The sequence below is a fragment of the Tupaia chinensis genome, unplaced genomic scaffold (genome assembly GCF_000334495.1).
Source record: "Tupaia chinensis unplaced genomic scaffold, TupChi_1.0 Scaffold143796_1, whole genome shotgun sequence".
Taxonomy (NCBI): domain Eukaryota; kingdom Metazoa; phylum Chordata; class Mammalia; order Scandentia; family Tupaiidae; genus Tupaia; species Tupaia belangeri.
Genome location: NW_006203646.1, coordinates 4794368 through 4822002, shown reverse-complemented (window position 1 = coordinate 4822002; position 27635 = coordinate 4794368). Strand labels below are relative to the sequence as shown.

Here is a 27635-nt window from a genome sequence, read left to right as displayed (position 1 = left end):
CCTGGGGGGTGATTTCTCGCTTTCTGTCTCTATGTCTCTCTCTGTCTGTCTGGTGAGCGCACGCGCCCTATAGTGAAAACCTCTCCTAAAAAAAAAAAAAAAAAAGACAACCTCAGACAGAAAAAAGAACTGCCACTAGCCTATGCACCTCCATTCCCTTCTTATCTCTGATAATTCAAAAAAATCTTTGTATTCAGTGGAAGCCTGTGAAGTGCTTTCCATACCACATGTATTCCCAGACTCACAGACACACGGCTTTGGTCCCGTGTTCCAATGCTGATCTTTGTTTTGTCACAAAGGAAAAATAGAGACAGAGATGAAAAAGTGAAAGGAAAGAAAATGAGAAAGGAAGGGAGAAGAAATAAGGAAAGAGGGAAGAGAGAAGAGACATGGAGACAGAAAGAGACTAGCAGAAAAAGAGATAGGGAGAGAGGAATGTGGGGGAGGGGTGAAGATAGGGGGAAACAGTGAAAACACATATTCAGAGGCCTTAATGCAACTAAAAGTGGCTCCCAACCCACTCGAAAAGGAGCACAATGACTTCCCACCTCATCCACCCCCTCCTCAAGCCCATGACAGCACCAGGAAGCCAGTGAGTCACTGCACCCTGAGTCACCGAGCCCCACTCCTGGGCTGAGCAGGAGGCAGATGTATTCATTGAAATCTCTGTGCCGGCAAGGAGAGCCCAAGTTGAACCTCTCATGAGGCTTTTCTTGGGAATACAGGAAGAGGGGGGCCCCCAGATCCTGACTTCAGAAAGTTTCTGGTGGCTGCTACCAAAGGGCCTTGGGAGCCAACAGGCTAAAAGCAAACAGGCAAGTTCTGACAAGGCCGGTTCTGGTTTCTATGTGTCTCATCACCGCCTTCTGGCCCTTCTCTCTTGTTGTTCTCCTTGGGCCCCTTTTCTCTGAAAAGCCCCCCACTGCTCACCTCCGGTTGGGCCTATTGAGTTTCAGATTCTTTTTTTTCTGTTTTTCTTGTTTCAGCTTCAAAGAAGCCTCTTCCTCCTACTCCTGAAGACAACAGGGTGAGTGAGAGCCTAAGTTCTGGGTACAGTGGCCCGTGGTGCTGCAGGTGGCCCGATTGGCATTCCCCCACTTGCATTCTTCCATCTGCCCACGTTTCCCAAATCCTGAGTGCGTGTAGCAGACTGTCGTGATTCAGCTGAACTTAATGCATGGGGTTTATTTAGGTCCAAACTGTCCTGTAGAACTGTCCATTTAAAGGACCACTGAAATGCTAAATTTTCACATCATTGTATTCACTCAACAAACACTTTACTGGTATCAAATTGTATGTCCAGCCACCTGACGTCCTTGGAGTAAAATAATAGCTCATATAGGGTGTATTTAACCTATGCCATGACCTACAAGCACTTCAGAGAAATATTGTATATTTGATAATACTTTATATGTTTCAAAACACTTTCACACTTTTATCATCTATTTTTAAATTGACTCTGTTCTAGGTACTTCAGCTGGTTATAGTTTTATTCTCTTTTTAAAGCTTGGGATGCTGAGTCCCGAGGGACGTTTTGAGACTATCTCAAGACCATCCAGCAATTTAGCAGCATGCAGAGTTTCTAGTTTGGTAGTTCTTAAAGTGTGGTCCACAGACCAGCAGCACCATCACCTTGGAGCATGTAAGAAATACACATTCTTGGGCCCCACCCCAGACCTGCTATATCCAAAATTCTAGAGGAAGGGCCAACCCATCTGTATTTTCATAAGTCTCTGGGTGATTCTGAGGGACATTCAAGTTTGAGAGCTGCTGGCTGTTAATGTCCTGGCTTACCAGGCTTAGACTGTATGGTGCCTACTCTGGAGAAACTCATTCTGTTAAGGAGACAAAAACAAAAACAAAAATAGGTCCTGAGAAGCATCAGCTCTCACCATTTGGCCATAATGGCACCAATACTCACAAGAGCACTTGCTTGGAGTAAAATAATAGCTCATATAGGGTGTATTTAACCTATGCCATGACCTACAAGCACTTCAGAGAAATATTGTATATTTGATAATACTTTATATGTTTCAAAACACTTTCACACTTTTATCATCTATTTTTAAATTGACTCTGTTCTAGGTACTTCAGCTGGTTATAGTTTTATTCTCTTTTTAAAGCTTGGGATGCTGAGTCCCGAGGGACGTTTTGAGACTATCTCAAGACCATCCAGCAATTTAGCAGCATGCAGAGTTTCTAGTTTGGTAGTTCTTAAAGTGTGGTCCACAGACCAGCAGCACCATCACCTTGGAGCATGTAAGAAATACACATTCTTGGGCCCCACCCCAGACCTGCTATATCCAAAATTCTAGAGGAAGGGCCAACCCATCTGTATTTTCATAAGTCTCTGGGTGATTCTGAGGGACATTCAAGTTTGAGAGCTGCTGGCTGTTAATGTCCTGGCTTACCAGGCTTAGACTGTATGGTGCCTACTCTGGAGAAACTCATTCTGTTAAGGAGACAAAAACAAAAACAAAAATAGGTCCTGAGAAGCATCAGCTCTCACCATTTGGCCATAATGGCACCAATACTCACAAGAGCACTTGCCCTTTAATCCCAAACCTGCCTAATCTGAAGAATGTGTTTTACTTTTCCCCCTTCTAGCCAACTTGGTGACGTTTCAAAACTGGCAGCTTCCCCATAAAGGAAGCTCTAAATCCTTAAAACCTCGGGTTGGTTTTTAGATCTGTCATCAGTCTGCTCCCTTTCAACAGAAAAGGAATGTATTTAAACTATAGTGGAAAACGATCTTCCTTTCCTTTTCTTTCATTGACCTCCTGAAGACTATTTCACCATCTTCCTTGAAGACATGGTTCAGAATCCCACTGCCCCCTTGCCGATGGTTCTCTCACTAGTCTTGCCTAAACCCACACATCTCATGTTTAGTCAGTCTGCTCTCACCTTATTTTCAGTATCAGTGAAGTAAAAACCAGAGGACAAGGACACTGCTGGCCCAGCAATCCTTGGGATCTGCCACTTGGCTTCTCAGATTTCTCGAAGGAGCAGCATCCATACTGGTCTGAGTATACTGATCACAAGGTTCTGGAGACATGGTTCTAGGTTCAGCTACATGTCCAAATCCACTACAACGTTTCTCTTACTCTGAGCCACTCAAAGTCATTTATCTCTTCATCCTCTTGTTCTGTTACTACCCAAGGGGTATCAACATTTCAGAGTGGGATAGAGAGAAGCTGTGCCTTTAAGCTGTGTTTCTGGGTCTCAGGCTTTGTGAGAAAAATTGTGAAATAGGATTAGTTCTCTAGAGAAGGAAGGTGGCTATTTTTTGGTGGAGATGGAGACTATATCCATGGTCAGAGTAACAGTCAATCCCAGCCTCTCTAGGCTATGGGTGCATATGAGGACATGTTTACATTGATGTCCAAATTTCCATTCTTGTGACCCCCTGCATCCATGGGAACTCAGCCATTGCTTTAAGGCCCCTTCCGGTCAACCCAGAGTGCTTCTGGAGGGGCCACTCAGAGATGAGCCTGCCTGGCTCCTATAAAGGTACCCTGTTCCTGTCACTGCTACCTATGATCGCTGGGAGAGCTTTCTCAGTCCAGTGGAGTTCTGTCCAGCTGGGACCAGGAGAGTTCTTGGGGGCCAGAGTTCTTGGGTTGTTCTGAAGTCTACAGCAGAGTGACTAAAGGATAAGACCCTTATCCACTCTGTGCCTCACCATATCACCTATGCCCCGAAGCAGCCCTTCTTGAGTCCACAAATTCAAGTTTCTCCAAATGCCATCTCTTGATTTTTCTCAATCTAATCTAGTAATTCCAAACCTGATCAGATTCAGTGTTCCTCTTTCTTGACAAATGTTTCATAAAGCTTCTTTTGTTATCTTGAAAAGAAACTAATAAATACTACAACATATATGAATATTTCATTTTAAAAGAATCAATAAATGTCATGTCATCTTTAAAAAGGAAAGAAAAAATCATTTAGGTAACATGGTATTTATTTGTATAGGTTTTTATTGGGGAATGAAGACATAATGAAATAGTCAGTTGCTTATATCTGTAGATACAATTCTGCTGAATTTGGGTTTTCAAATGCAACGAACACAGGAAGGTTGTCTCAGTGACCTAAATAGAGTGTTACCACTCATGATACAAATTTCCAAAATAAAGAACAACTCTTGGTAAAGTTCTGAACTAAACAGAGCACACCCTCCCCTCATTGTACAAAGGTAATTGTATTCCTGGGAAATCTAGTGCTTTGTACAAAGTAGAGATAGGGGGACCAGCAGATGGTGTAATGGTTACATCACTGGACTTCCACATAGTCAACTGTGGTTCAAGTTCTGCACTAGCTGCTTAAAACTCACTTCAGGCATGTGTGCATGGGTGCCCAAGATCCCAAGAGAAGAATGGAGGAGAGGGATTGTGGCATGGCTATCCCCCCTTGGGAGTTATTTCTTGATTTTGTCTCTCTGGTGAGCACATGCACCCTAAAGCAAAAATCTTTCTCAAAAAAAAAAAAAGGAGAGGTAGGAGGACTCAAGATCTTCTTATATTTATACTATAAGCAGGTTTCTTAACACATCAATATTGAACAGAACACTTGAAAGTTGTACAGGATGTGAGACACTGAAGAGTATATTGCATTCTTGCCTGGCACCTACTAAATACCTGTAGCACATGTCAAGCTTTCTGATGTCAACAATACACCATAGATGCCCAAGGAGCCCCCTGTGGAAAGGCACTGCCCTAACTTGAGAATCCTGCTCTGACCTTTCTCTACAGAAGGATTAACCAGTGAGCTGACTAACAGTGATACAACTGCCACATCATAGCTCTTGTTTTCTGTTTCTGGTGCCCTTCAACACAATTTCTCCCTCTTATGTTCTCTTAGGGCAAAAGCCTAACACCCATCTACTCTTGTCTGTTATACCCAAAACACCACCACCTTAAGCTTCACAAGTATCTGGACTTCATAATCCAATTTGGGCTCAGCCGGGATAATATACAAAATCAATATGACAAGACTATAGTTTGTCTGCATAGCTCCAGTATTCTTAAACCACCAATGCTTCAATGTGCTCACCAAACTTGTAACTTCCTGCCATAAATCACATTTTAGGCAGCAACTCAGTCTTATCCCGTATTAACCCTCCCCAAAGCTGTCCAATCATAGCAGGTGTGCCCATCCTGAGCTCTGATTACTGTTATTTTATGGTCTTTTCTTCATGTCCTCAATATCTCATCCTAGGAAAGACAGTGAGAAGCAACAATACAGGCAAAAGAGAGTCTACAGGAGAAAGAAGGGAGCCCATGTGCTGTGGTGGAGAGAGAGTTAAAACTAATTTAAGTGTGGGACCAGCAAATAGTATAATGGTTATATCACTGGACTTCCACCTGGCCAACAGCGATTTCAGTCCCAGACCTGGAGGCTTGAAACTCATGCCAGGCGCATGTGCATGTGTGCCCAAAATCCCAGGAGGAGAAGGGATTGAGACATGGCCACACCCCCTGGGGGGTAATTTCTCACTTTCTTTCTCTTAGTCTCTCTCTCTGTCTCTCCAGCAAGCACATGTACTCTATAGCAAAAATATCTCTAAAATAAAAACAACAAAAAATAAATAATCCAGGTGTTAAATTGGCATTGTTCATTTCCCCATTTGGACCCTCATCCTATACAAGAGAGTGGGTTAAATGATCTCTTGAAGGAATTCCAGTTCTGTTAGCCTATCAGTCTATGGTTCTGGATAAAGCCACAAGTCAAATCAGCAAAACACAGGCTGAATGACTTAGTGTGGACGAGTCTCCCTTGCCAACAGTGTGATGGTTCTGGCAGTGAGGCCACAGCATATGACATGGTGCAGGGAGAGAAACCGGCAGACTTCGGTGAAAAGCATGTGGCTGCTTGAAACTCACTGGGTCAGAATTTACCTCATAGAATGAGAAAGATGCTAGATTCCAGGTACTGATGTCTCTGTTTGATATTCAGTACCATAATCTTAATTCATGAAGAAAAGGAACAAGAGGAAAGCAGATTGTCTCCGCGGATACCCCAGAGGACTGTAGAAACGTCTGTGTTGACCTGACATAGATCCGGGAGCAAGTTACGGCTCAGGGACCTGCTGTGATCTCCCCTTGCATTTTATCTCCTTCCTTATGTCTGTTTGGTTTTGTTGTCTCACTTCCTTAGCGATCACTTCGGGAAGCTGAAGAAAGCCTGGTCATTGCCCTGTATGACTACGAAACAAACGATCCTCAGGAACTTGCGCTACAGTGCAATGAAGAATACTACCTGCTGGACAGTTCTGAGATTCACTGGTGGAGGGTTCAAGACAGGAATGGGTAAGGCATCTTTGCACGTGCTGCCTCAGCACTTGAGGAGAGTGGCGAGAACTAAAAAAATCCTTTCGACCAGCCTGAGTTAGGAGAAGAGAGCAGTGGCAGAAGGAAGAGGGAGGGAGAGGATGTCGTTGAGACTAGTCTTGCCACTTCTCCGAAGATGCTAACAGGCTGTCACCTGCCATGCTTACTCCCTGCACTCCATCTCAAACACTCCTAGCCCCACACTCATCTAAAACCCCCAGTGTTTTCCCACTGACATCCGTGGTTTGGGAAACTGGCAACTTATTCAGAAAGCCCTCTTGTTCCTGAGTGTTTAAGTAAGGCTGAACGCACACTCCATTACGAAGTGCTTCTTTTCGTGGGAAGAAAGGGCATGAAGCAATGGCAGATTAGTGGTTATATTAGGAAGCATCAGAAAAAAAATACTAAAGACTTCTTTATAATTGCAATTAGTGAACAAGCATCCAAATGATTCATGGAGAAAATAAAGTTGTACAAACATTGATTGCCCGCTATGGGATTTTCGAATGAAAAAAAAAAAAAATCCAATGAGCCTTTCTTGACTCTGAAATACAACAAAATTCGTTATTAACTTTCAGAATGATCTAGGATTACAGGACCTATATACTACTCCTAGGTTAAAAGCATGAGACTCACACTGCTTTATAAGGCTTTATTTTTTCCTTTTACTATATCAGATATGGGGGCCAAGTGGTGAAACAGTGGTAAAGGTACAGGATCCACAGGAGAAGGTTCTGAGTTCCAGGGCCCTACCTGAGCACACCGGGTATGCATGTGTGTCCATGGTCCAAGGTGTCTCTTCTTGAAGTAGCCTATAAGCTCCACTGCAGGGAGAGGGAGGGCAAAGGTGAGGTGGGGGAAGAGGTGATGAGATAGAGAACTGTGGTGTGAGAGGCAGTGTAGTTTGGTAGCTAGAACAGAACCAAAGTCCTTCATCTGGAACCGGTCCCTCTAGCTGCCTCTAGAAGCAACCTAGGCTGGTCATATTATTTCTTTACCTTTCATGGGAAGTCTATATCAGAAACAAACCCAAAATGGCCTTGGTCTACAAAAAGAGAAGGAACATACTCAGAAATCTGTCAATTCAATGAACTGATACTACTTAGCACACGTAATATGCCAGGGAATTTCTTCTCCTGGGCCTTACTTCTACAAATGACAGGTTATCCCTTTGTTCACTGCCTGTGGAAAGGCTCACCTCTGTACCTCAAAGGGCATCAAAAAGGACACCTGAGAGGCCATCAGTATTTTGGGAATTTCCCATTTCCTTTGTAACATGGCATAGTGGAAAGTACAGGAGAAGGAGAGACACAGGACCTGGATGTAAGTATCAGCTCTTCCTGTATATGTGACTGTGACCAAGTCACTTAGTGAATCTATTTATCTGTAAGATGCAGGTGATAACATCAGTTTTGTCTATCTTAGTATTGGGAAAAAAACAATGAGAAGATAAAAGTGAAAGTGCTTTGTCATGTATTTTTTTAAGAATTATTTAATTATATTTATTAATTCATTTATTTTAATTTGACCAGAAAGAAACACACAGAAAAGGAAGGAAAGTGAGAAAGCAAGCCACCAGGTCTGGGACTAGAACCATGGTCGGCCATATGGGAGTGTCTAGCACCTTAACCACCATACCATCTGCTGGCCCCAGTGCTTTGTAACTTCTACATAGCCACATACAAGTAATGAGAATTACCATTTATGTAAAAAAGTCAGCTTTGTTGGCATATTAAAAAAGTTAGTTTATTATTAAAAAGCAAGAATATTATTCGATCTATTCCTGTAACCAAAACAGATGTGATAGAGGGCAATTCCAAAAGAGAGATATGGACGGGATGGTGAATTTCAAAACACGCCTACTCCCATCTATTGGCAATGTAGCTGCCCTGAGCACTTTGGTAAGGATGATTCTGAGACTGGGTCTCCAGTTCTCCAAAGAAAGTGTGCCACGGTTGATTAGCAATGCCTGTTATGAGAATAAGATTCAAGGTATCTGTGCTCGGCATCTCCATTCTTGATTTCTTCAGTCCTCAAAACAGCTCTGTGGGATAGATTGCATTAAATATGATCACTGCATTGAAAAATGGCCTTTTTTATTAAAAAAAAGGTAAAAATACTTTAAACTATGAGGTACCAGCTGGCAGCCTCTTCTGGGCCCTATGGCTAGAAAGTCATCTTTTATATTTTAATTTATTTTAGTTTCTTAACTATGAAATAATGGCACTAAAGTGGAAAAATTATTGCATATCACACACATAAAAGCATTTCTTTGTAGAAAATAGAGTAAACATTAATCTTTTTCTTTTCCAGTACCGGAAGTTTCACACTGAGGAGTACAGCATGTAGACTTGTTTAAGTAGATGGCCACTTCTCATTTATTGTGTTTCATATTTTAGAGACTAAATCTATTGTCTTTAACCAATGGCAGATAGTTGTTATTTTTACCAGTTCTTTTATTCTGAAACTACAAAGTGTCATCAAAAATGCCAAATAATGTGAGACTACACCACCTTCAAAGGATCATTAATGGATCAAACCTATGAAATGAAGTTATAGAAATTAGTTATATATTAGTCTAAACACTAATTTTCCTTTCAAACAGGCATGAAGGCTATGTACCAAGCAGTTATCTGGTGGTAAAATCTCCAAATAACCTGGAAACCTATGAGTAAGATATTTTATTTAGTTTTGTTTGTTTGTTTGTTTTAATAATTATTTATTTAATTTTTATTTATTCATTCACTTATTTTAATTTGACCAGAAAGAGACACAGATAGAGGGAAGGCGGGGAAAGTGAAAAGGCAAGCCACCAGGTCTGGGACTCGAACCGTGGTTGACCATGTGGGAGGGTCCAGCACCTTAACCACCACACCACCTGCTGGTCCTGTGTTTCTCTTCACAATCTAAATGATGTATAGCGATTTAATGTATGAAAAATAATAAAAATATATAAATAATAAAAATAAATACATTTTAAAAATTAAAAAAAGATATGGTACTAAAGAATTCTCTCTAGCTTAGAAATAAATTATTGATCAACTAAAAAAAAAAGCGGGCTTTTTTTTTTTAACTCACTTCTCTTTCATATACTGATCTTTACATAAACGGAAGGGAGGACTCTTAATAGGAAGAGTAGGTTATCTGCAGACACCAATCCTTTTATCAAAGCCATGATTCTCAGGTGCCGGAGCAGATTATGGTAAAGAGAAAAGGTACTGAGACTGGTAGTCTCAGGAACACTGATCTCCAGAAAGGACAAAACACTATGAAAAGGAACTCTGAATTGAATATAAACAGACTGAAAACACAGCTTAACGCAATATTTCCAATACCAAAACAGACAAATAGGTCATAAGTATCCGCCTAAATTGTGCTTAGTGTTTATGTCCAAGCTTCATTAGAAGATGAGTTCACATGCATGTAATTTTAATGGGAAAACTAAATGTTTAATAAAATTCAAATAAAGAATCACACCCTGGCGGGGAGGGGCTGGCCACACCACAATCCCTCATTCTCCATTTTCTTCTTAGTATTTTAGGCACACACATACCCAGCGTGTTTTTCAAATTGCCGAATCAGAGACTCCAACCATAGAGTAGGCCATTGAGAATCTAGTGCCTTAACCACCACATCACCAGATGGCCCCCAGGATCTTTTTCTGATTGAAGGATCTGACTAAAATTCCAAGAGAATCTAAAACAATAGGGCATGGTGGAGACTGAGGCAAATTAAAAAAGTGTATTTCCTCCACCTAAGGGTGTTTTAAGCTTTTTTTTTTTTTTTAATTTTAAGCACTGTTACACTGCAACAAAACAGTCGATGGGCCCTAGAATCTCAGCTAGAAAATACAATTACTTAGAGACAAACACCCAAATAGTTAGCATATAGCTGGACATATAAAAGATGCCTAGTAGAATGAGTTTTCATCCTTCAGTTTAATGTTGGTTTCTAGTAAGATCTGTACAACGACTCAAAAATGTACTGCCTGGAAACATAGCCATGGGGTAGTAAATCAATTAGATTCAGGTCTCCTGCTTTGGTTTGGAAACCTGACCTTAGGCAAGTTACCCCAACCTGTTGGATCTCAGATTCCTTCTCCATACAACGAAGACCATACAAGATGAAGGAAGGCAGACCGACACTGGTGCTGATTTTCCCACCCTGTGCACAGCACTCAGGTGGACAGAATTCTTGGGCGTGACACTTTTATCCCCTAAGCCCAAGACTGGCCTCAATCTTCAATGAACAGCTTCAGGCAGCCACTCCTAATCTTTTGGAATTTGCACACAAGATGAAGCATATTTGCCCTCAGATAATCTCTAGGAGCCCATGGAAGTGTAAAGTACTGTTTGTCATGCAATGTTCAAGATGCTCAAAAGAATCCATTAATTTTTATTCCTGACTACTCTCAGGTAGCCAAACAAGTGTAGTAAGTGGTATTCTTTCTCCACTTAGGCCTTTCCTCATGGATGTATTATTTGGTTGCCGGAAAAGTTATGACTTTTTTTTAAAGAATTATTTTACTATTTAACTTTATTTATTTGTTTGTTTGTTTGTTCTTTTAATTTGACTAGAGAGGGACAGAGTGTGTGTGAGAGAGAGAGAGAGAGAGGGAAAGTGAGAAAGTTAGCCACCAGGTCCAGGACTTGAACCACCATTGGCCATGTGGGAGTCCAACATCCTTAACTACCATGCCATCTGCAGGCCCCTATGACATGTTTTTCTATGCAAAAATGCATCATGACTTTTCTGATAACCCGATAGTTTCCAAAACTAATTGGTTTTTGTTTTGTTGGTTTTTTTTCTATAGGACGCTTGCACTCACTGGAGAGAAAGAGAGAGACAGAGAGACAGAAAGTAAGAAATACTCCCTAGGGGGGATGGCCATGCCACAATCTCTTCCTCTCCATTCTCTTCTCGGAATTTCGGGCCATAGCCACACGTGCCTGGTGTGAGTTTTAAGCCACCAGGTCCAGACTCTAACTGCAATCAACTACGTGGGAGTCCAGCAACATAACCATTACACCATCTGCTGGTCCCATTTTTTAAAAGAATTATTTTATTTAACTTTTACTTATTTATTATTGTTGGTTTTTATATTTGACTAGAGAAAGAAAGAGAGGGAAAGTGAGAAAGCAAGCCACCAGATCTGGGCCTTGAACCACAGTCAACCATGTGAGAGTCCAGCACCTTTTACCACCACACCACCTACCAGTTCCCCCCCCTTTTATTTTCTTGAGATATTTTTGCTATAGGGCGTGTTTACTTACTGGAGAGACAGAGAGAGACAGAAAGCGAGAAATCACCCCCCAGGGGGTATGGCCACACCACAATCCCTTCTCTATTCTCCCCTCGGGATTTTGGACAAACACGCACATACACACACCCCTTGTGAGTTTCAAGTTGCCAGATCCAGGACTCAAACCACAGTCAGCCATGTAGAATTCCAGCAATGTAACCATTATGCCATCTGCTGGTCCCCCAAAATTAATTGTTAACCGATGATCCTTCTACCTCTTCTTACCAGAGAAGCCAAGATGTGATTTCAATGCTGTTGACACTCTTGTGTCATCCCTAAAAATCATTTATATTCTTCTTTACCACTGTCTAGTTGTTTTCTATCAGACACCAAAATTGTAAAAACAATACAATTACTTGGCAGGTCTGGAAGACTAGTCATAAAGAGAAAGTGCTGAAGTTGTTTTAAAAAGATATTTGTTAAACTCTCAAATTGTTACTAAATTTTTATAACTGCCCTAGCACCTGCCCACTTATAACCACCCACAGACTTATGAAATAGAGAGGAAGATAAATATTTTCTCAAGTGTGATTATGGGAAATTTTTAACATGCACAAAAGCAGAGAAACAAATATGATGAGCCTCTATATACCCACATCCCAGCTTCAACCATCGTCAGTCACCGTTTTGCCAATACTGTTTCATTAGTTCTCAAGTTAAACATTTTGTTACCTAGAAGTAGACCATGCTTTTGCATTTGAGGACTTTGGTTTGGTTTGGTTTTAACTTACTTATTTTTATTTGTTTTTTTTTTAGTTGCTTAATATTATTTATTACTATTATTTTAAATTTCCTATAGAGTATGTGCACTCAACAGAGAGAGACAGAGAACGTGAGAAAGCAAACCACTAGGTCTAGAACTCAAACCATGGATGGCCAGGTGGGAGTCTAGTGCCTTAACCACTATGCCACCTGTTGTCCCCTTGCATTTGAGTTTGAAAGCACCAGTAGAAACAGAGCATTATATTTTGCAATTAAAAATGTTATTTAGGGGCCGGCAGGAGGTGGCGTGGTGGTTAAGGGAGCTGGACTCCCACATGGCCGACTGTGGTTCAAGTCTCAAGCCCTGATGGCTTGCTTTCTCCCTTTCCCTTTCTCTCTCTCTGGTCAATTAATAATAACAAGTGGAATTAAATAAATAAATACTTCTGTTTTGATAAGAATTAATAATGTAATTTAAAAAAAAGATGTCACTAACACGGGACTTTTCCTGCCTTCAGGTGGTACAATAAGAGCATCAGCCGAGACAAAGCTGAAAAACTTCTTCTGGACACTGTAAGTCTCCTCACACTGTCATTTGCCTTACAACAAAATGAGCTGGACTGTTGTTTCAGTCATATTGTGGTTTATGCCAACGCATTGAGTTGACATATCGGATTCACTATGGTTTTCGTGGCTCGTAAAAAATATTCTGGGGGCTTACAGAACAAGCAAACCACAGGACAGGACACCCTGGGGAGGCCCAAAGACCTTGAAACTGACCTGCCATCATCTCCACAACTGTGTGATCTAGAGACCCACAGGGCCGATCTGCCAGGCCTCCATCTCTGTTGAGGTTAGGAGTAGCTATGATTCAGATTCCACCCGATGAGGCTGTTTGTCCAGAATAAATAGAGCACCTATTTTTGCTTATTTCTCATTAACAGTATTAAAGCCAAGCAGTATGAGAGCAGGACCTATCCAACCCAGGGATGTCAGGATTAAGGATGAGAAGAGAGAAGGCAGGATATATATGAGATGTGTAGTGGGTCTGCATCCTGTTCTGTCACCAACTCAGTGTGTGACTTTGCAGTCGGTCATCTCTTCCTCTGAGCCTCAGCTTCTCACTGAGGATAAGATGGACAATGAACTGAATCAGGGACGCCAAAGGCCCGGCTCTCACACTGCACTCTCTGCTCCCGGTCCCATGGCGACAGCTGAGCACAGACCATGGCCATAGCAGACTCTGGAGACTCTGGAGAAAGAGTTCGAGGGTGATCAGAGATATGCTAAGGTGAACTCTAGAGCCATGAGGAAAGATTTCATGGAGGAAAAGGAATCGGACAGAGTCATTGTGGCACCCTAGTTCGCTTTCTCCTAGGTTCGGCATGTAATTGTTTCCTCGACTTCCAGATAGACTACACATTCGAACTGCTGGGAAATGTTTGCAAATACGGGTCCCTGGTCTCACTCCAGATCTGCAGACAGAGTGTCCAAAGGTAGTTGCCGGGCATGTGTGTTTTCTCTAGTGGAACTTCCAATGCGCGTGCTGCCACCTCAGCACCTGGTTCCCCCAGCCCGCGTTGCTGGGGAGCAGAGCAAAGTCTGACTAATAAGAACTAATCAAGAGGAGTGCAAAATTAATTAAAAACCTGAATTACACTGTGTTTAAACAAGTGCAGTTTTGTTATTTTCAGTGACACATCAGTTAATGAAGTCTATGGCCCACTTGAAACAGCCCACATTAATGACTAACTAGAGGGTTCCTATTTTACAGCAGTTCTTTTGAGGCACTTGAATACATTTTGTTCTCACAAGCCGTTGAAACATTCTTCCTTACCAATATTTTGAACTACTCAACCAAATCTTCTTTTCATCCTTAGGTAGACATGCAGGCAAACTTCAGTGGGTCGCTGTCAGATCAATTGCAGATTCTGAAAAGCTAGAATGGAATCATTTTTGCTAGTATTTTGCCCGTCATTTTCTCCTCCTTGTCCTCCTCCTAAGCCTCCTCCCCCTCCTCACTATTCTTCTTCTGATTTCCAGGAGGTGCGTGTACTTACCCAAGAGAGAGAGAAAGCCCCCCTAATGGGGCATGGTCACACCACAATCCATTTTCCTTTATGTCTCTGTCTCGTCAGGATTTGGGACAAGCACACACCCATACCAGGTATTCTTCAAGCTGCCAGGGCCAGGATTCGAATTGCAGTCCACCATGTGGGGTCCAGGTCCCCAGGTACAGGGCTCAGTCCGCTGCACTCCTAGTCTAGCTTATATTCTTTTGCTGTACTTGTGTACTGTTTGAAACAATAGCTTTATTGTTTCCTAGGTGTATTTAGCCTTCTTACCTAACATGTGAGTATTCTTAAAAGATAGATTGATTCATTTCACCTTAAAAACTAAAACTCTTGGTGTTCTGCCTCATACAGATTTCTCCACTGGAATATAAACCCTGTATCTTACTCCTGCTGAGCCTTAGTACCCAGAAAGATATCTAGTGCAAAGTGGTTACTCAAGAAATACTTGTTGAATGAATACATCAAAAGTTAATAACAGTTATTCATTTAAAAGCTGGGATTTTTTATTTATTTATTTATTTATTTATTTATTTATTTAGTAACAGAGGGCTTGTGTGATCGCCAGAAAGAGGGAAAGGAGAGTGATCACGCCCAATGGGGTGAGGATATGCTGCAATCCCTTTTCTCTCCATTTCTCCATCCTGTCAGGATTTGGGCCACACACGCACCTGCACCTGTTTTTCAAGCCACTGGGGCTCAGATTCAAACCCCATCGTCTATGTGAAATCCTCCTCCCTGTGCGTAGCACTTAATTGCTGTGCTATGAGGCCAGCCCAGGGGGCATGAGGAGATTTTTTTTAAAAGAAATTATTTCTAAAAAGTCCTGCCTTTCAGATCCATTCAATCAGAACCTTAGAGGTGGCACCCAGATGATCCTGAAACTGATGCAACTTTAGCGACCACTGAAATCTCCTAATGTGCTTTATTAATTCTTTAAATGCCTCCTCCTCTAAGAAGCCTCTCATGCCTTCCCTCTCTCTAGCCATAGAATGTGGTTACTCCTGGCTTTGAACCCTTATGGTGTGATGTCTTCATCTCTCCAGTGGCTCTATTCTCACTCTGTCTTGTATCTCAGCAGTTCCTCTTCTGTCTTTAACTAGAAAGAAGATAAATTACTGGGGCCAGCAGGTGGTGTGGTGGTTAAGGTGCTGGACTTCCACATGGCTGACTGCGGTTTGAGTCCTAGACCCAGCAGCTTGAAAATCATGCTGGGGATGTGTGCGTGGAGAAGGGATTGTGGTGTAGCCATCCTCCTTAGGGATTATTTCTCACTTTCTCTCTCTGTCTCTCTCCAGCAAGTGTATGCACCCTATGGCCAAAAAAAAGGTAAATTACTTGTGATCTGGGATTCTGTGTCTCACCTAGGACCTTGGAGCCTCTTGCACACAGATGACCTGAATTTCAGTAGGAGCCTTATCAAGGCATTGATTTATCATATGTTCATGTGATATTTTACTTATTTACTTTACTTTATTTACTTACTTTTTTTTTTTTTGGAGAGGTTTTTGCTATAGGGCGCGTTTGCTCACCAGACAGACAGAGAGAGACAGAGAGACAGAAAGCAAGAAATCACCCCCTGGGGGGATGGCCATGCCACAATCCTTTCTCCTCCATTCTCCTCTCGGGGTCTTGGGCATGCATGCATACGCGACCGGCGTGAGTTTTAAGTCACCGGGTCCGGTACTCGAACTGCAGTTGACTACGTGAGAGTCCAGCAACATAGCCATTACGCTAACTGGTGGTCCCCTTTTTACTTACTTTAATTTGACCAGAGAGGGACAGAGTGAGAAAGAAAGAAAGTGAGAAAGCAAGTCACCAGGTCCAGGACTTCAACTGCAGTCAGCCATGTGGGAGTCCACCAACCCCAACCACCACGCCACCTGTCAACCCTCTAAGATATCCTTAAAGATGTAATATTAACTTAATGATAGGTTTGTTTCAAGAGAAGAAACTCCTCCAGAATGTCAGATGTCTACATATCGGAGACATGTTTAAAGTGGCTTGTGGGGGTCAGCAGATGGTATAGTGGTTATGTTGCTGGACTCCTACATGGTTGACCATGGTTCAAGTCCCAGACCCAGTGGCTTAAAACTCAAGCTTGGCATTAATTAAAAACCTGAATTACACTGTGTTTAAACAAGTGCAGTTTTGTTATTTTCAGTGACACATCAGTTAATGAAGTCTATGGCCCACTTGAAACAGCCCACATTAATGACTAACTAGAGGGTTCCTATTTTACAGCAGTTCTTTTGAGGCACTTGAATACATTTTGTTCTCACAAGCCGTTGAAACATTCTTCCTTACCAATATTTTGAACTACTCAACCAAATCTTCTTTTCATCCTTAGGTAGACATGCAGGCAAACTTCAGTGGGTCGCTGTCAGATCAATTGCAGATTCTGAAAAGCTAGAATGGAATCATTTTTGCTAGTATTTTGCCCGTCATTTTCTCCTCCTTGTCCTCCTCCTAAGCCTCCTCCCCCTCCTCACTATTCTTCTTCTGATTTCCAGGAGGTGCGTGTACTTACCCAAGAGAGAGAGAAAGCCCCCCTAATGGGGCATGGTCACACCACAATCCATTTTCCTTTATGTCTCTGTCTCGTCAGGATTTGGGACAAGCACACACCCATACCAGGTATTCTTCAAGCTGCCAGGGCCAGGATTCGAATTGCAGTCCACCATGTGGGGTCCAGGTCCCCAGGTACAGGGCTCAGTCCGCTGCACTCCTAGTCTAGCTTATATTCTTTTGCTGTACTTGTGTACTGTTTGAAACAATAGCTTTATTGTTTCCTAGGTGTATTTAGCCTTCTTACCTAACATGTGAGTATTCTTAAAAGATAGATTGATTCATTTCACCTTAAAAACTAAAACTCTTGGTGTTCTGCCTCATACAGATTTCTCCACTGGAATATAAACCCTGTATCTTACTCCTGCTGAGCCTTAGTACCCAGAAAGATATCTAGTGCAAAGTGGTTACTCAAGAAATACTTGTTGAATGAATACATCAAAAGTTAATAACAGTTATTCATTTAAAAGCTGGGATTTTTTATTTATTTATTTATTTATTTATTTATTTATTTAGTAACAGAGGGCTTGTGTGATCGCCAGAAAGAGGGAAAGGAGAGTGATCACGCCCAATGGGGTGAGGATATGCTGCAATCCCTTTTCTCTCCATTTCTCCATCCTGTCAGGATTTGGGCCACACACGCACCTGCACCTGTTTTTCAAGCCACTGGGGCTCAGATTCAAACCCCATCGTCTATGTGAAATCCTCCTCCCTGTGCGTAGCACTTAATTGCTGTGCTATGAGGCCAGCCCAGGGGGCATGAGGAGATTTTTTTTAAAAGAAATTATTTCTAAAAAGTCCTGCCTTTCAGATCCATTCAATCAGAACCTTAGAGGTGGCACCCAGATGATCCTGAAACTGATGCAACTTTAGCGACCACTGAAATCTCCTAATGTGCTTTATTAATTCTTTAAATGCCTCCTCCTCTAAGAAGCCTCTCATGCCTTCCCTCTCTCTAGCCATAGAATGTGGTTACTCCTGGCTTTGAACCCTTATGGTGTGATGTCTTCATCTCTCCAGTGGCTCTATTCTCACTCTGTCTTGTATCTCAGCAGTTCCTCTTCTGTCTTTAACTAGAAAGAAGATAAATTACTGGGGCCAGCAGGTGGTGTGGTGGTTAAGGTGCTGGACTTCCACATGGCTGACTGCGGTTTGAGTCCTAGACCCAGCAGCTTGAAAATCATGCTGGGGATGTGTGCGTGGAGAAGGGATTGTGGTGTAGCCATCCTCCTTAGGGATTATTTCTCACTTTCTCTCTCTGTCTCTCTCCAGCAAGTGTATGCACCCTATGGCCAAAAAAAAGGTAAATTACTTGTGATCTGGGATTCTGTGTCTCACCTAGGACCTTGGAGCCTCTTGCACACAGATGACCTGAATTTCAGTAGGAGCCTTATCAAGGCATTGATTTATCATATGTTCATGTGATATTTTACTTATTTACTTTACTTTATTTACTTACTTTTTTTTTTTTGGAGAGGTTTTTGCTATAGGGCGCGTGTGCTCACCAGACAGACAGAGAGAGACAGAGAGACAGAAAGCAAGAAATCACCCCCTGGGGGGATGGCCATGCCACAATCCTTTCTCCTCCATTCTCCTCTCGGGGTCTTGGGCATGCATGCATACGCGACCGGCGTGAGTTTTAAGTCACCGGGTCCGGTACTCGAACTGCAGTTGACTACGTGAGAGTCCAGCAACATAGCCATTACGCTAACTGGTGGTCCCCTTTTTACTTACTTTAATTTGACCAGAGAGGGACAGAGTGAGAAAGAAAGAAAGTGAGAAAGCAAGTCACCAGGTCCAGGACTTCAACTGCAGTCAGCCATGTGGGAGTCCACCAACCCCAACCACCACGCCACCTGTCAACCCTCTAAGATATCCTTAAAGATGTAATATTAACTTAATGATAGGTTTGTTTCAAGAGAAGAAACTCCTCCAGAATGTCAGATGTCTACATATCGGAGACATGTTTAAAGTGGCTTGTGGGGGTCAGCAGATGGTATAGTGGTTATGTTGCTGGACTCCTACATGGTTGACCATGGTTCAAGTCCCAGACCCAGTGGCTTAAAACTCAAGCTTGGCACATGCGTATGCATGCCCAAGATCCTGGGAGGAGAATAAAGGAGAAGGGATTGCAGCATGGCCATCCACCCAGGGGTTGATTTCTCATTTTCCCTCTCATTATCTCTGTCTCTCTATCTCTCTAGTGAGCACATGTGCCCTAAGGCAAAAAACCTCTACCAAAAAAAAAGTAATGTAGCATGGCAAGGCTATAAATTATGTCTGTCTTTTCCCAATAATTTAGCCAGTGTGTTGAGATTATCTTCTGCAAGATCACCTTCAAATTGTATGAACAGAAAGAAAAATACCCCTAACTCAGCCAGCTTATCTCAGATGTAGACAGACAATGTAATTAATACTTCCAACAGATGGCATACCATAGCATGTAATAATAATGGCTAATAATAACCCTTACAGTCCTTGTTCTGGTATCATGTTCCAGGATGTTCTATGCACTTTACTTTAATTCTCCTAACAACATTATAAAGGTCATTTTGTAGATGAAAAAATCAAGGCTCCTACATTTAATCAGCAAACATTTGAAATCCACTGAACTATAGACTGTTGGAGTTAGAATTCCCTGTAGTGATCATCTGACCCATCACCATTGTATTATAGGCAGGTAAACTGGAACCAAGTTCTGAAAATGAACCAGTGGCATAGTCTGAACTAAAACAGGGCTGTTCTTCACTCACACACCACACACACACACAATACTTCCAACAGATGGCATACCATAGCATGTAATAATAATGGCTAATAATAACCCTTACAGTCCTTGTTCTGGTATCATGTTCCAGGATGTTCTATGCACTTTACTTTAATTCTCCTAACAACATTATAAAGGTCATTTTGTAGATGAAAAAATCAAGGCTCCTACATTTAATCAGCAAACATTTGAAATCCACTGAACTATAGACTGTTGGAGTTAGAATTCCCTGTAGTGATCATCTGACCCATCACCATTGTATTATAGGCAGGTAAACTGGAACCAAGTTCTGAAAATGAACCAGTGGCATAGTCTGAACTAAAACAGGGCTGTTCTTCTCACACACACCACACACACACACACACACACACACACACACAACACACACACGCACATGCACACCCATACACACTCCTACACCTAGAGTCAATAAGAGAATATACGAGGTACGCCCTAGTCTCCCCTTCCTCCATGGTGGTATAGGTATTTCAGCTCCTTGGCATGCTTCTTTTCAATTGCTGCATCTTTATTTTCCTAGATAAGGTAGTAAAAGATAAACTGCGAGGCCTTCTCTGGCTGCATTGCCCCCGACGTAGCAGCAATATGAATAATGAAACTCCAAGGTTCTGAGCCATCCTGACTTCCTCTTAGCCCCTCACCTAAAGCAGGCGGCAAAGCACATGCTGGCTGTCTCAGCCCCAAACCAGAGTTTCCTGTCACTATCACTGAATGCCACGCAGAGCAGCCACAGCGGGGGAGAGTGTGCTTCAAAGGAGCTGAGCCTTCCATGTCTGACAGAGCTGACTGCAAACACTCCCTCTCCTGTCTCTGAGGCCTACAAATGACGTACGGTTGTTACCAATTGGCTGTTGCTTTAATTACAGTATCTTTCAGAAAAACTATGGCTTCTTTGAAAGAATAACAGAAACTACAACAACAAAAATATTTGATTGAATGAAGGAGATACTCACACTCTCCTCTTCAGAGACAATTGATAAATTTCTGAGCCCTTTGGTCTATGATTCTTCCTCTGGAGAGTGACTTACAATTCAGATAAATTCTCCCTCTGCTGAAGTTTTGTTCCTTCCTGTTTTGAGCTTAACCCATCACATTTCAATGAAGCAAGAGCAAAAGCTGCATTATTTGACAAAAGGGGAAAAATGTTGAAGACAAGCTATGCTGCCTGCAACATGTAAAGGAATGGTAGAGACATGATGTTAAGCAAAGAATCTAGACACAAATTCACTATTTGCAGCAGTCAAACATGGAAATACCTCATTTCATCAGCTTAAGAATGAGTAAACAGGGACCAGCAGATGATGTCATGGTTACATTGATGGACTCCCTCATAATCTACTGCTGTCCAAATCCTGGACCTGGCAGCTTAAAACTCACACCGGGCATGTGTGTGTGCATGCTCAAAATCCAGAGAGGAGATTGGAGGAGAAGGGATTGTGGTGTGGCCATCCCCCCTGGGGGGTGATTTCTCACTTTCTGTCTCTCTGGGGAATGCACGTGCCCTCTTGCAAAAATCTCTCTCTCAAAATAAATAAATAAACAGACTATGATATATCTATATAATGCAAATATCAATGCAGTATTATCCGTTCATAGAAAGAAATGAAGTACTGAGGCATGCTACAACTTGGATGGACCTTAAAAAAAATATCCTTAGTGAAAGAAGGCCATCACACATACACACACACCCCACAAATTATAAGATTCCATTTACATGAAATGTCTAGAATAGGCAAATCTATAGGGCTAGTCCCATAACCTAGTGGTAGCTGGATCCCACATGGCTGATTGTGGTTCAAGTCCCAGCTCTATGGCATGAAAATTAGGCCAAGTACCGTGCAAGTGTGCCCCAAATTCTAACATGAAGGAAAAATAGAGGAGAAGATTTTCAGCCTTTTCAGCATGTGTTCCATACACGCAAACTCGTAGAAGAATGGTTAGCACTAGGTTTTTCTATTAGATTAGTTCTGGCTAGTTATAAAATGATCAACAAAACTGGGGATACCTGAACTTAGGGAGTGGCACTAGATAAGTGATTCTCAACTGGGGGGTTGGTTTTCTGCAGGGGACATTTATCAATGTCTGTCACCCAAAATACTGAGACTAGGAATGGTGATAAACATCCTGTAAAGCACAGGATGGCCTTGCACTAGAATAACCAGATCCAAAATGTCAGTAGTACCAAGGAAGGCCGGAATCAGCTTGGACTAGACTATAAGGTTTTTTCTAAGCCTGAGACTCTTGAATTAAAACAGTCAGCATGACTTTCTATGTGTATGTGTGTGCACTTGTGCAGGCAACCCGCCTTTGGGGTTGGGAGATGTAAGATCTTGTGTCGTTCTAGAAATTATATATTTTATTTCATATACTACATATGCATGCCCTCTACATGAGGCTCCTATCTAACAATGACTTTTCACTTAAGGCTTCAGTATGTCTAAATGAAGTATATCATAGTAATAACAGGCTTGGGCCAGCAGGTGGCATAGTGGTTAGGGCATTGGACTCCCACATGGCCAACTGAGGTTTGAGTCTTGGATCTGGTGGCTTGAAACTCATGCCAGGTGCATGGGTGTGCATGCCCAAAATCCCAAGAGGAGAATGGAGGAGAAGGGATTGTTACATGGCCATCCCTGCTGGGGGTTAATTTCTCACTTTCTGTCTGTCTAGCTCTCTCTGTCTCTCCAGTGAGCATATGTGCCCTATAGCAAAAATCTCTCAAAATAGATAAATAAATAACAGACTTATACATGTTACCAGCACAGGTGTACAGCTGGATAAGAACACAGTGTTAGACATGAAGTTCTTAAAACAGAGTTCTGAATGAGAAATTCCCACCAGGAATGAATAAAATGGCATCTCCATTTGCTTATGTTTATTTCATCAGTGCTAGCAAAATTGTCAGGGTGGTGAAAGGCACATTCTCCACACAGCTCCTGCTCCCCATCTCCCTCCTGAAACCAGGAGCTTAATGTGCTTTCTCCTTTTGCCCTGCAGCAAAATCAGCACTCTGGAAAGGGCCTAAAAAATATATCCCCATTAAAAAACTAATAATACATTCAGGACAGAAAGTTTCGTGCCCTTGTTGGGGAATGGGAAAGTATCGGGTCATTGAAAAAGTCATGACGTATTTTTTTCTATGTAAAAATGTATCATGACTTTTCTGACGTTCCAGTAGCTTCTAATACCCATAGAGAAGAAGCATCAGAGAGTAGGAGAATGAACATGGGCTTTGCTCATAAACCGAAATTCAAGTCCCATCTCTGCACTTACGACCTGTGGGTCATTGAAAAGCTACACAGGCTCTCTGGCACTCCGTGTCCTCATCGGTAAACTTGAGAATAATAATATCTAGATGGCAAGGTTGTGATGAGGGTTGGGAAATATTTTTCAAGAATCTGGTACATTTTAAACTGGAATATCTACCTATCTTTACTCATGGCTAACACCAGTACACCAGCACTAGAACAGTCCCTGGCCCACGTAAAAGCCCAAGAACAAATCTTTTGAAAGAATAGAATAAATGAAATGACAATGACTATTAATGAAAACCTGTTCTATGCCAGGCTGGCCACATCCTCCTTGTGCAGATGAGAAAAGTGAAGCTGGATACACGAGTCTGGCTTTCTGGGCTGAGTAACTTTCCATTCTTTCTAACTATTTCAGGGCAAAGAAGGAGCCTTCATGGTCCGAGATTCCAGGACTCCAGGAACATACACCGTGTCTGTTTTCACCAAGGCCATCGTAAGGTATGAGGCTAGCTCAAGTCAGCCAGGTGGGGAGAGACACTTCCGAGTGAGAGTGAGGAATAGACTAACACACACAAAGACCAGTGGTGCCAGAGGCCGAGACTCACTAGAAATGGTATGTTCTCCCTGTTCTCTCAGAGAAAGCCAAAGCCAAGGACAGCAAGGACAGAACTGAAGAGAATCAGAAAGTGACAAAGCCAGGGGTGGATGCCAGGTCTTCTTCCCAGTTAGTATACCTGATTTCAGGACTCTAAAGAAATAAAATAGTTGACTCTGTATTTGATGAGTATATAATTCAATACATAGAATGACAGAGAAGATGTTTCCAACTGGAGGTGAAAATAGATCAATTCTAGCTCTGGCCCTGCTAATTAAACTACCTACCATTTATTGAGTCCTCACTGTGTGCCAGGGATTTCACAGATCATTTCCAACCCCAGAAGCCCGGAGGCAGGTACAGGGCTACTCTGCTATTTCACACAGGACAAACCAAGGCCCAGAGAGCTGAGGGCGCCTCCCTAAAGCTACAGGGCCCAAGTGGTCCGCATCTGTGCTCCCACCAATCTGATTGTGAGACCTCACTGCTGATCCGCTCCTCTCTGTAGCCCAGTTTCTTCTTGTTAAAATGATATCTGAGAGCCTATCTAGGTCTTAAATTCTCTTCTAATTAGGACATTAGTCATCATGAAGCAGTTTGATAATGACCAAAGTACAATGAGAATTAAGAGAACACTAACGTCTGAGGTGAATACTCAGAGAACACCCGGAGAACAGAAAACCCAGACAGTACCTGGAGAGAGGCAGGGGTTTAGGCAGGTGACAAAGAGGAAGGGCACTGTTTAGGGATGGGAAAGAATACAAAGCACATGCCAGAGGGGCCACGCTTCCTCCAGAGCTGGGGGCCAATGAGGAGAGTGACCTGCAGCCCCATAAACTATGATGAAGAAGGACTAACGTCTGTGTTGGGGGTCCCAAGACCACACTCTAGGTTCAATGATTTGCTAAGAGGCCTTCCAGATTTATTTATTATTCTAAGATTTATTACAGCAAAGGGTACAAAACAAAACCAGCAAAGGGAAATGACATGAGGGCAAAATCCAGAGGAAAGCGAACACAAGTTCCAGAGTCTCCTCTCCTAGTGGAGTCACACAGACATGCTTCATATCTCTATCAGTGAGTTAGGAAAACGTATCCGATTTCTTGTCTACCAGGGAAACTGATTAGCTACTTAGAGCCCAGGGCTTTTATCAGAGGCTGGTTATGCAGACATCTTCTGGCAAGCATATACCAAAATTCCAGATTTCCAGGAGGAAAACAGCGGCTCAGCATAAACAACATTGTTTGTACAAACAGTGTAGGCACAGCCAGCCGTGCCTATTACTGAAGGAATAGTCAGTGCCCTCAGGGATCCAAATTCCCAGACAGCAGCCAGGGGCTAGCCACACAGGTAGGCTTGTCTCCGGATGGCAGTTAGGCTGGCTATGTTAACTCTGTACCACAAAGTCAAGGAAGATGGGAAGCAGGGACAGAGAGGTTTCCTCAGCAGATGCTGACGTGTGGTTAAATCCACAGAGCAGGAGAGGCAAACCTATAGCACCTATGTAACACGCCCCTGTGGTGGCTGAGGACGAAACATCACCAATCCCTCCCAGTACTGTTGGCAGCTAGAACCAGATGCAACCTGAGTCCTTAACACAGCACCGCTGGTGCCCAGGGCCACCCTGCCAACAGTGACAAACAAGACAAAATGTGTCCGCCCTCCCGTGAGAGGTTATGAAATAAAGATAAGAATCTAATACTGGTAGACATTGTGTGCCTCATCATAGTTTCCTGATAGTCCCTACATTTGTTTTATTTGTTGAAGTGAGAACAACCCCTGTATAAAGCACTATCACATCAAGGAAACCAATGACAATCCCAAGCGGTACTATGTGGCTGAGAAGTATGTGTTCGATTCCATCCCCCTTCTCATCAATTACCACCAACACAATGGAGGAGGTAAGTTCTAGAGGAAAAGTCAGAAGGGACCCTCCCAGGGAAATGGGAGTAAAGTGACCAAAACCCAGTCTGGTTTTCTCATGTCAGAGAATCTGACCATAAATAATTACTAAATATATGAATAGAAAAGGATGCCAAATGGTTTTGTATTTTTTTTTTAAGAGAAAGAATTTTGCTATAGGGCATGTGCACTTGCCGGAGAGACAGAAAGAGACAGACAGAAAGTGAAAATCATCCCTCAGGGGGGATGGCTATGCCACATCCCTTCTCTTCCATTTTCTTCTCAGGATCTTGGGTAGGCATGCACATGTGCCTGGTGTGAGTTTTAAGCCACTGGATCTGGGATTCGAACTGCAGTCAACTAAATGTGGGAGTCCAGCAATGTAACTGTTATGCCATCTGCTGGTCCCAGATGCCAAATGTTATATTATATTACATATCTTCCATTAGCAAAGTCTGCTCTGAAAATCACAGAGTGGAATCCACGACCTGAATCTTCTCAAGGAGGATATTAATGATATCAGTAATTGGGCTGTGGGATTTATTTTCCAGAATAAAAGGAACTTCTGCATCCATTTATTTTTTTTTTTTCTGGTGATTTAATTTAGATGATTGCTACAGTAAAACTCTAACTGCTGCCTTTGCCTTTTCAACCAATCCAGGCCTGGTCACTCGACTCCGGCATCCAGTTTGTTCCCTGAGGCAGAAAGCCCCCGTCACAGCAGGGCTAAGATACGGTGAGCAGTATGATCAGAATTTTAGGTATTTGAACTAACATGCTTATCCCTAAAGGCCTGCAGTCAATTCTGAATGGACTTACCTTCAACCTAAGTCTATTTTCCATACTTCAAATGACCATTAAAGCAAGTATTCTGTATCCCTGGAGACGGTAGCTTCGTGGACATTACAATGTGTGCGAGAAAGAGAAGTGTGTGTCTGAGCACGTTTATCTAAGCCAAGCCAACGCTACTGATTTCAATGAACCATTCCTCAATGTCGTGTTTATTGAGCACCTGTTTTTTACAGAACGTTCTACTAAATATTATTAGAGAAATGTTAGAAAGCAAGCCTGGGAACCAGCAGTTAGCGTAATGGCTATGTCGCTGGACTCCCACGTAGTCGACCGCGGTTCGTGTCCCGGACCCGGTGGCTTAAAACTCACACCGGGCGCGTGTGCGTGCGTGCCCAGGATCCCGAGAGGAGAATGGAGGAGAAGGGATTGTGGCATGGCCATCCCCCCTGGGGGGTGATTTCTCACTTTCTGTCTCTATGTCTCTCTCTGTCTGTCTGGCAAGCGCACGCGCCCTACAGTGAAAATCTCTCAAAAAACAAACAGAAAAAAAAAAAAGAAAGCAAGCCTTAGCACTGCACTGCCGCTATCTTCTAGAACATTTGTGTGGTCCAGTTTGTTGTGTATGGGTCCATTGCAAGAGCTAAAGCTGGCAAGATCCACGAATGTTTGTTTTTACAGCATAAAAATGTTCAACTGCCTTTAAGACAGGGCATGTGTCCCTGGTGCCACCTCCCCTGCTATGCCTTCTTGTCCCTTGGAACTGATTCGCACACTTGAGATTACCTGCCTGGAACCCAGAGCCATTTGAGGTGCCATCCTTGATCCAAACTGTGCTGTTTGAGAAGTAGGCTGGTCTCATTTTCATTTTCTATCTCCTAGATTTGTGGCTTTCAAATTTCAGTGTGGGTCAAAGTTCCCTGGAATGCTCGTTAAAAATGCTAACTCCTAGACTCTACCAACACTTACCAAAACACTATCCCTGGTAGTGGATGCCTGGAGTCTGCATTTTAAACAAATGCAGTAGGTGATTTTTAATGCAGGTGGTCAGAGAAAAACACTTGAGAACACTGCCCTGGGCTCTTCATCCTTAACCAGAGCTATGTCCACCATAGTTACCATAAGGTACCAGTACTGCTTACAGTCGAGCCTCTGCCTCAGAGGCAAAAACCCAGTTGTGGTAGACCAAGAAGCATCAAGAAGGGATAATGCATCTTCATCTTCCTTATGAAAATAAGGCTATTCCAAATAACTCTTGGATCCTAATGTGTCCCTAATGGATGGGATCTCAGGGATTATGGGGCAGTCCACTCTTCTTTTTCTTTCTTTTTTTTTTTTTTTTT

The 27635-nt window shown here is 42.5% G+C and overlaps 1 protein-coding gene across 1 annotated transcript in view; it reads left to right on the top strand.

Moving 5' to 3' along the window:
* Positions 1-27635, top strand: part of ITK (IL2 inducible T cell kinase) — a gene marked incomplete at its 3' end in the record, with an annotated part of 69959 nt that overhangs the window by 31784 nt on the left and 10540 nt on the right. Inside the window, exons 5-11 of the mRNA XM_027766964.1 lie at positions 987-1027; positions 6154-6305; positions 8932-8997; positions 12849-12903; positions 23422-23504; positions 25369-25502; positions 26165-26239. Coding sequence (XP_027622765.1) covers positions 987-1027; positions 6154-6305; positions 8932-8997; positions 12849-12903; positions 23422-23504; positions 25369-25502; positions 26165-26239 — 606 coding nt within the window. The remainder of the gene's footprint in view (positions 1-986; positions 1028-6153; positions 6306-8931; positions 8998-12848; positions 12904-23421; positions 23505-25368; positions 25503-26164; positions 26240-27635) is intronic.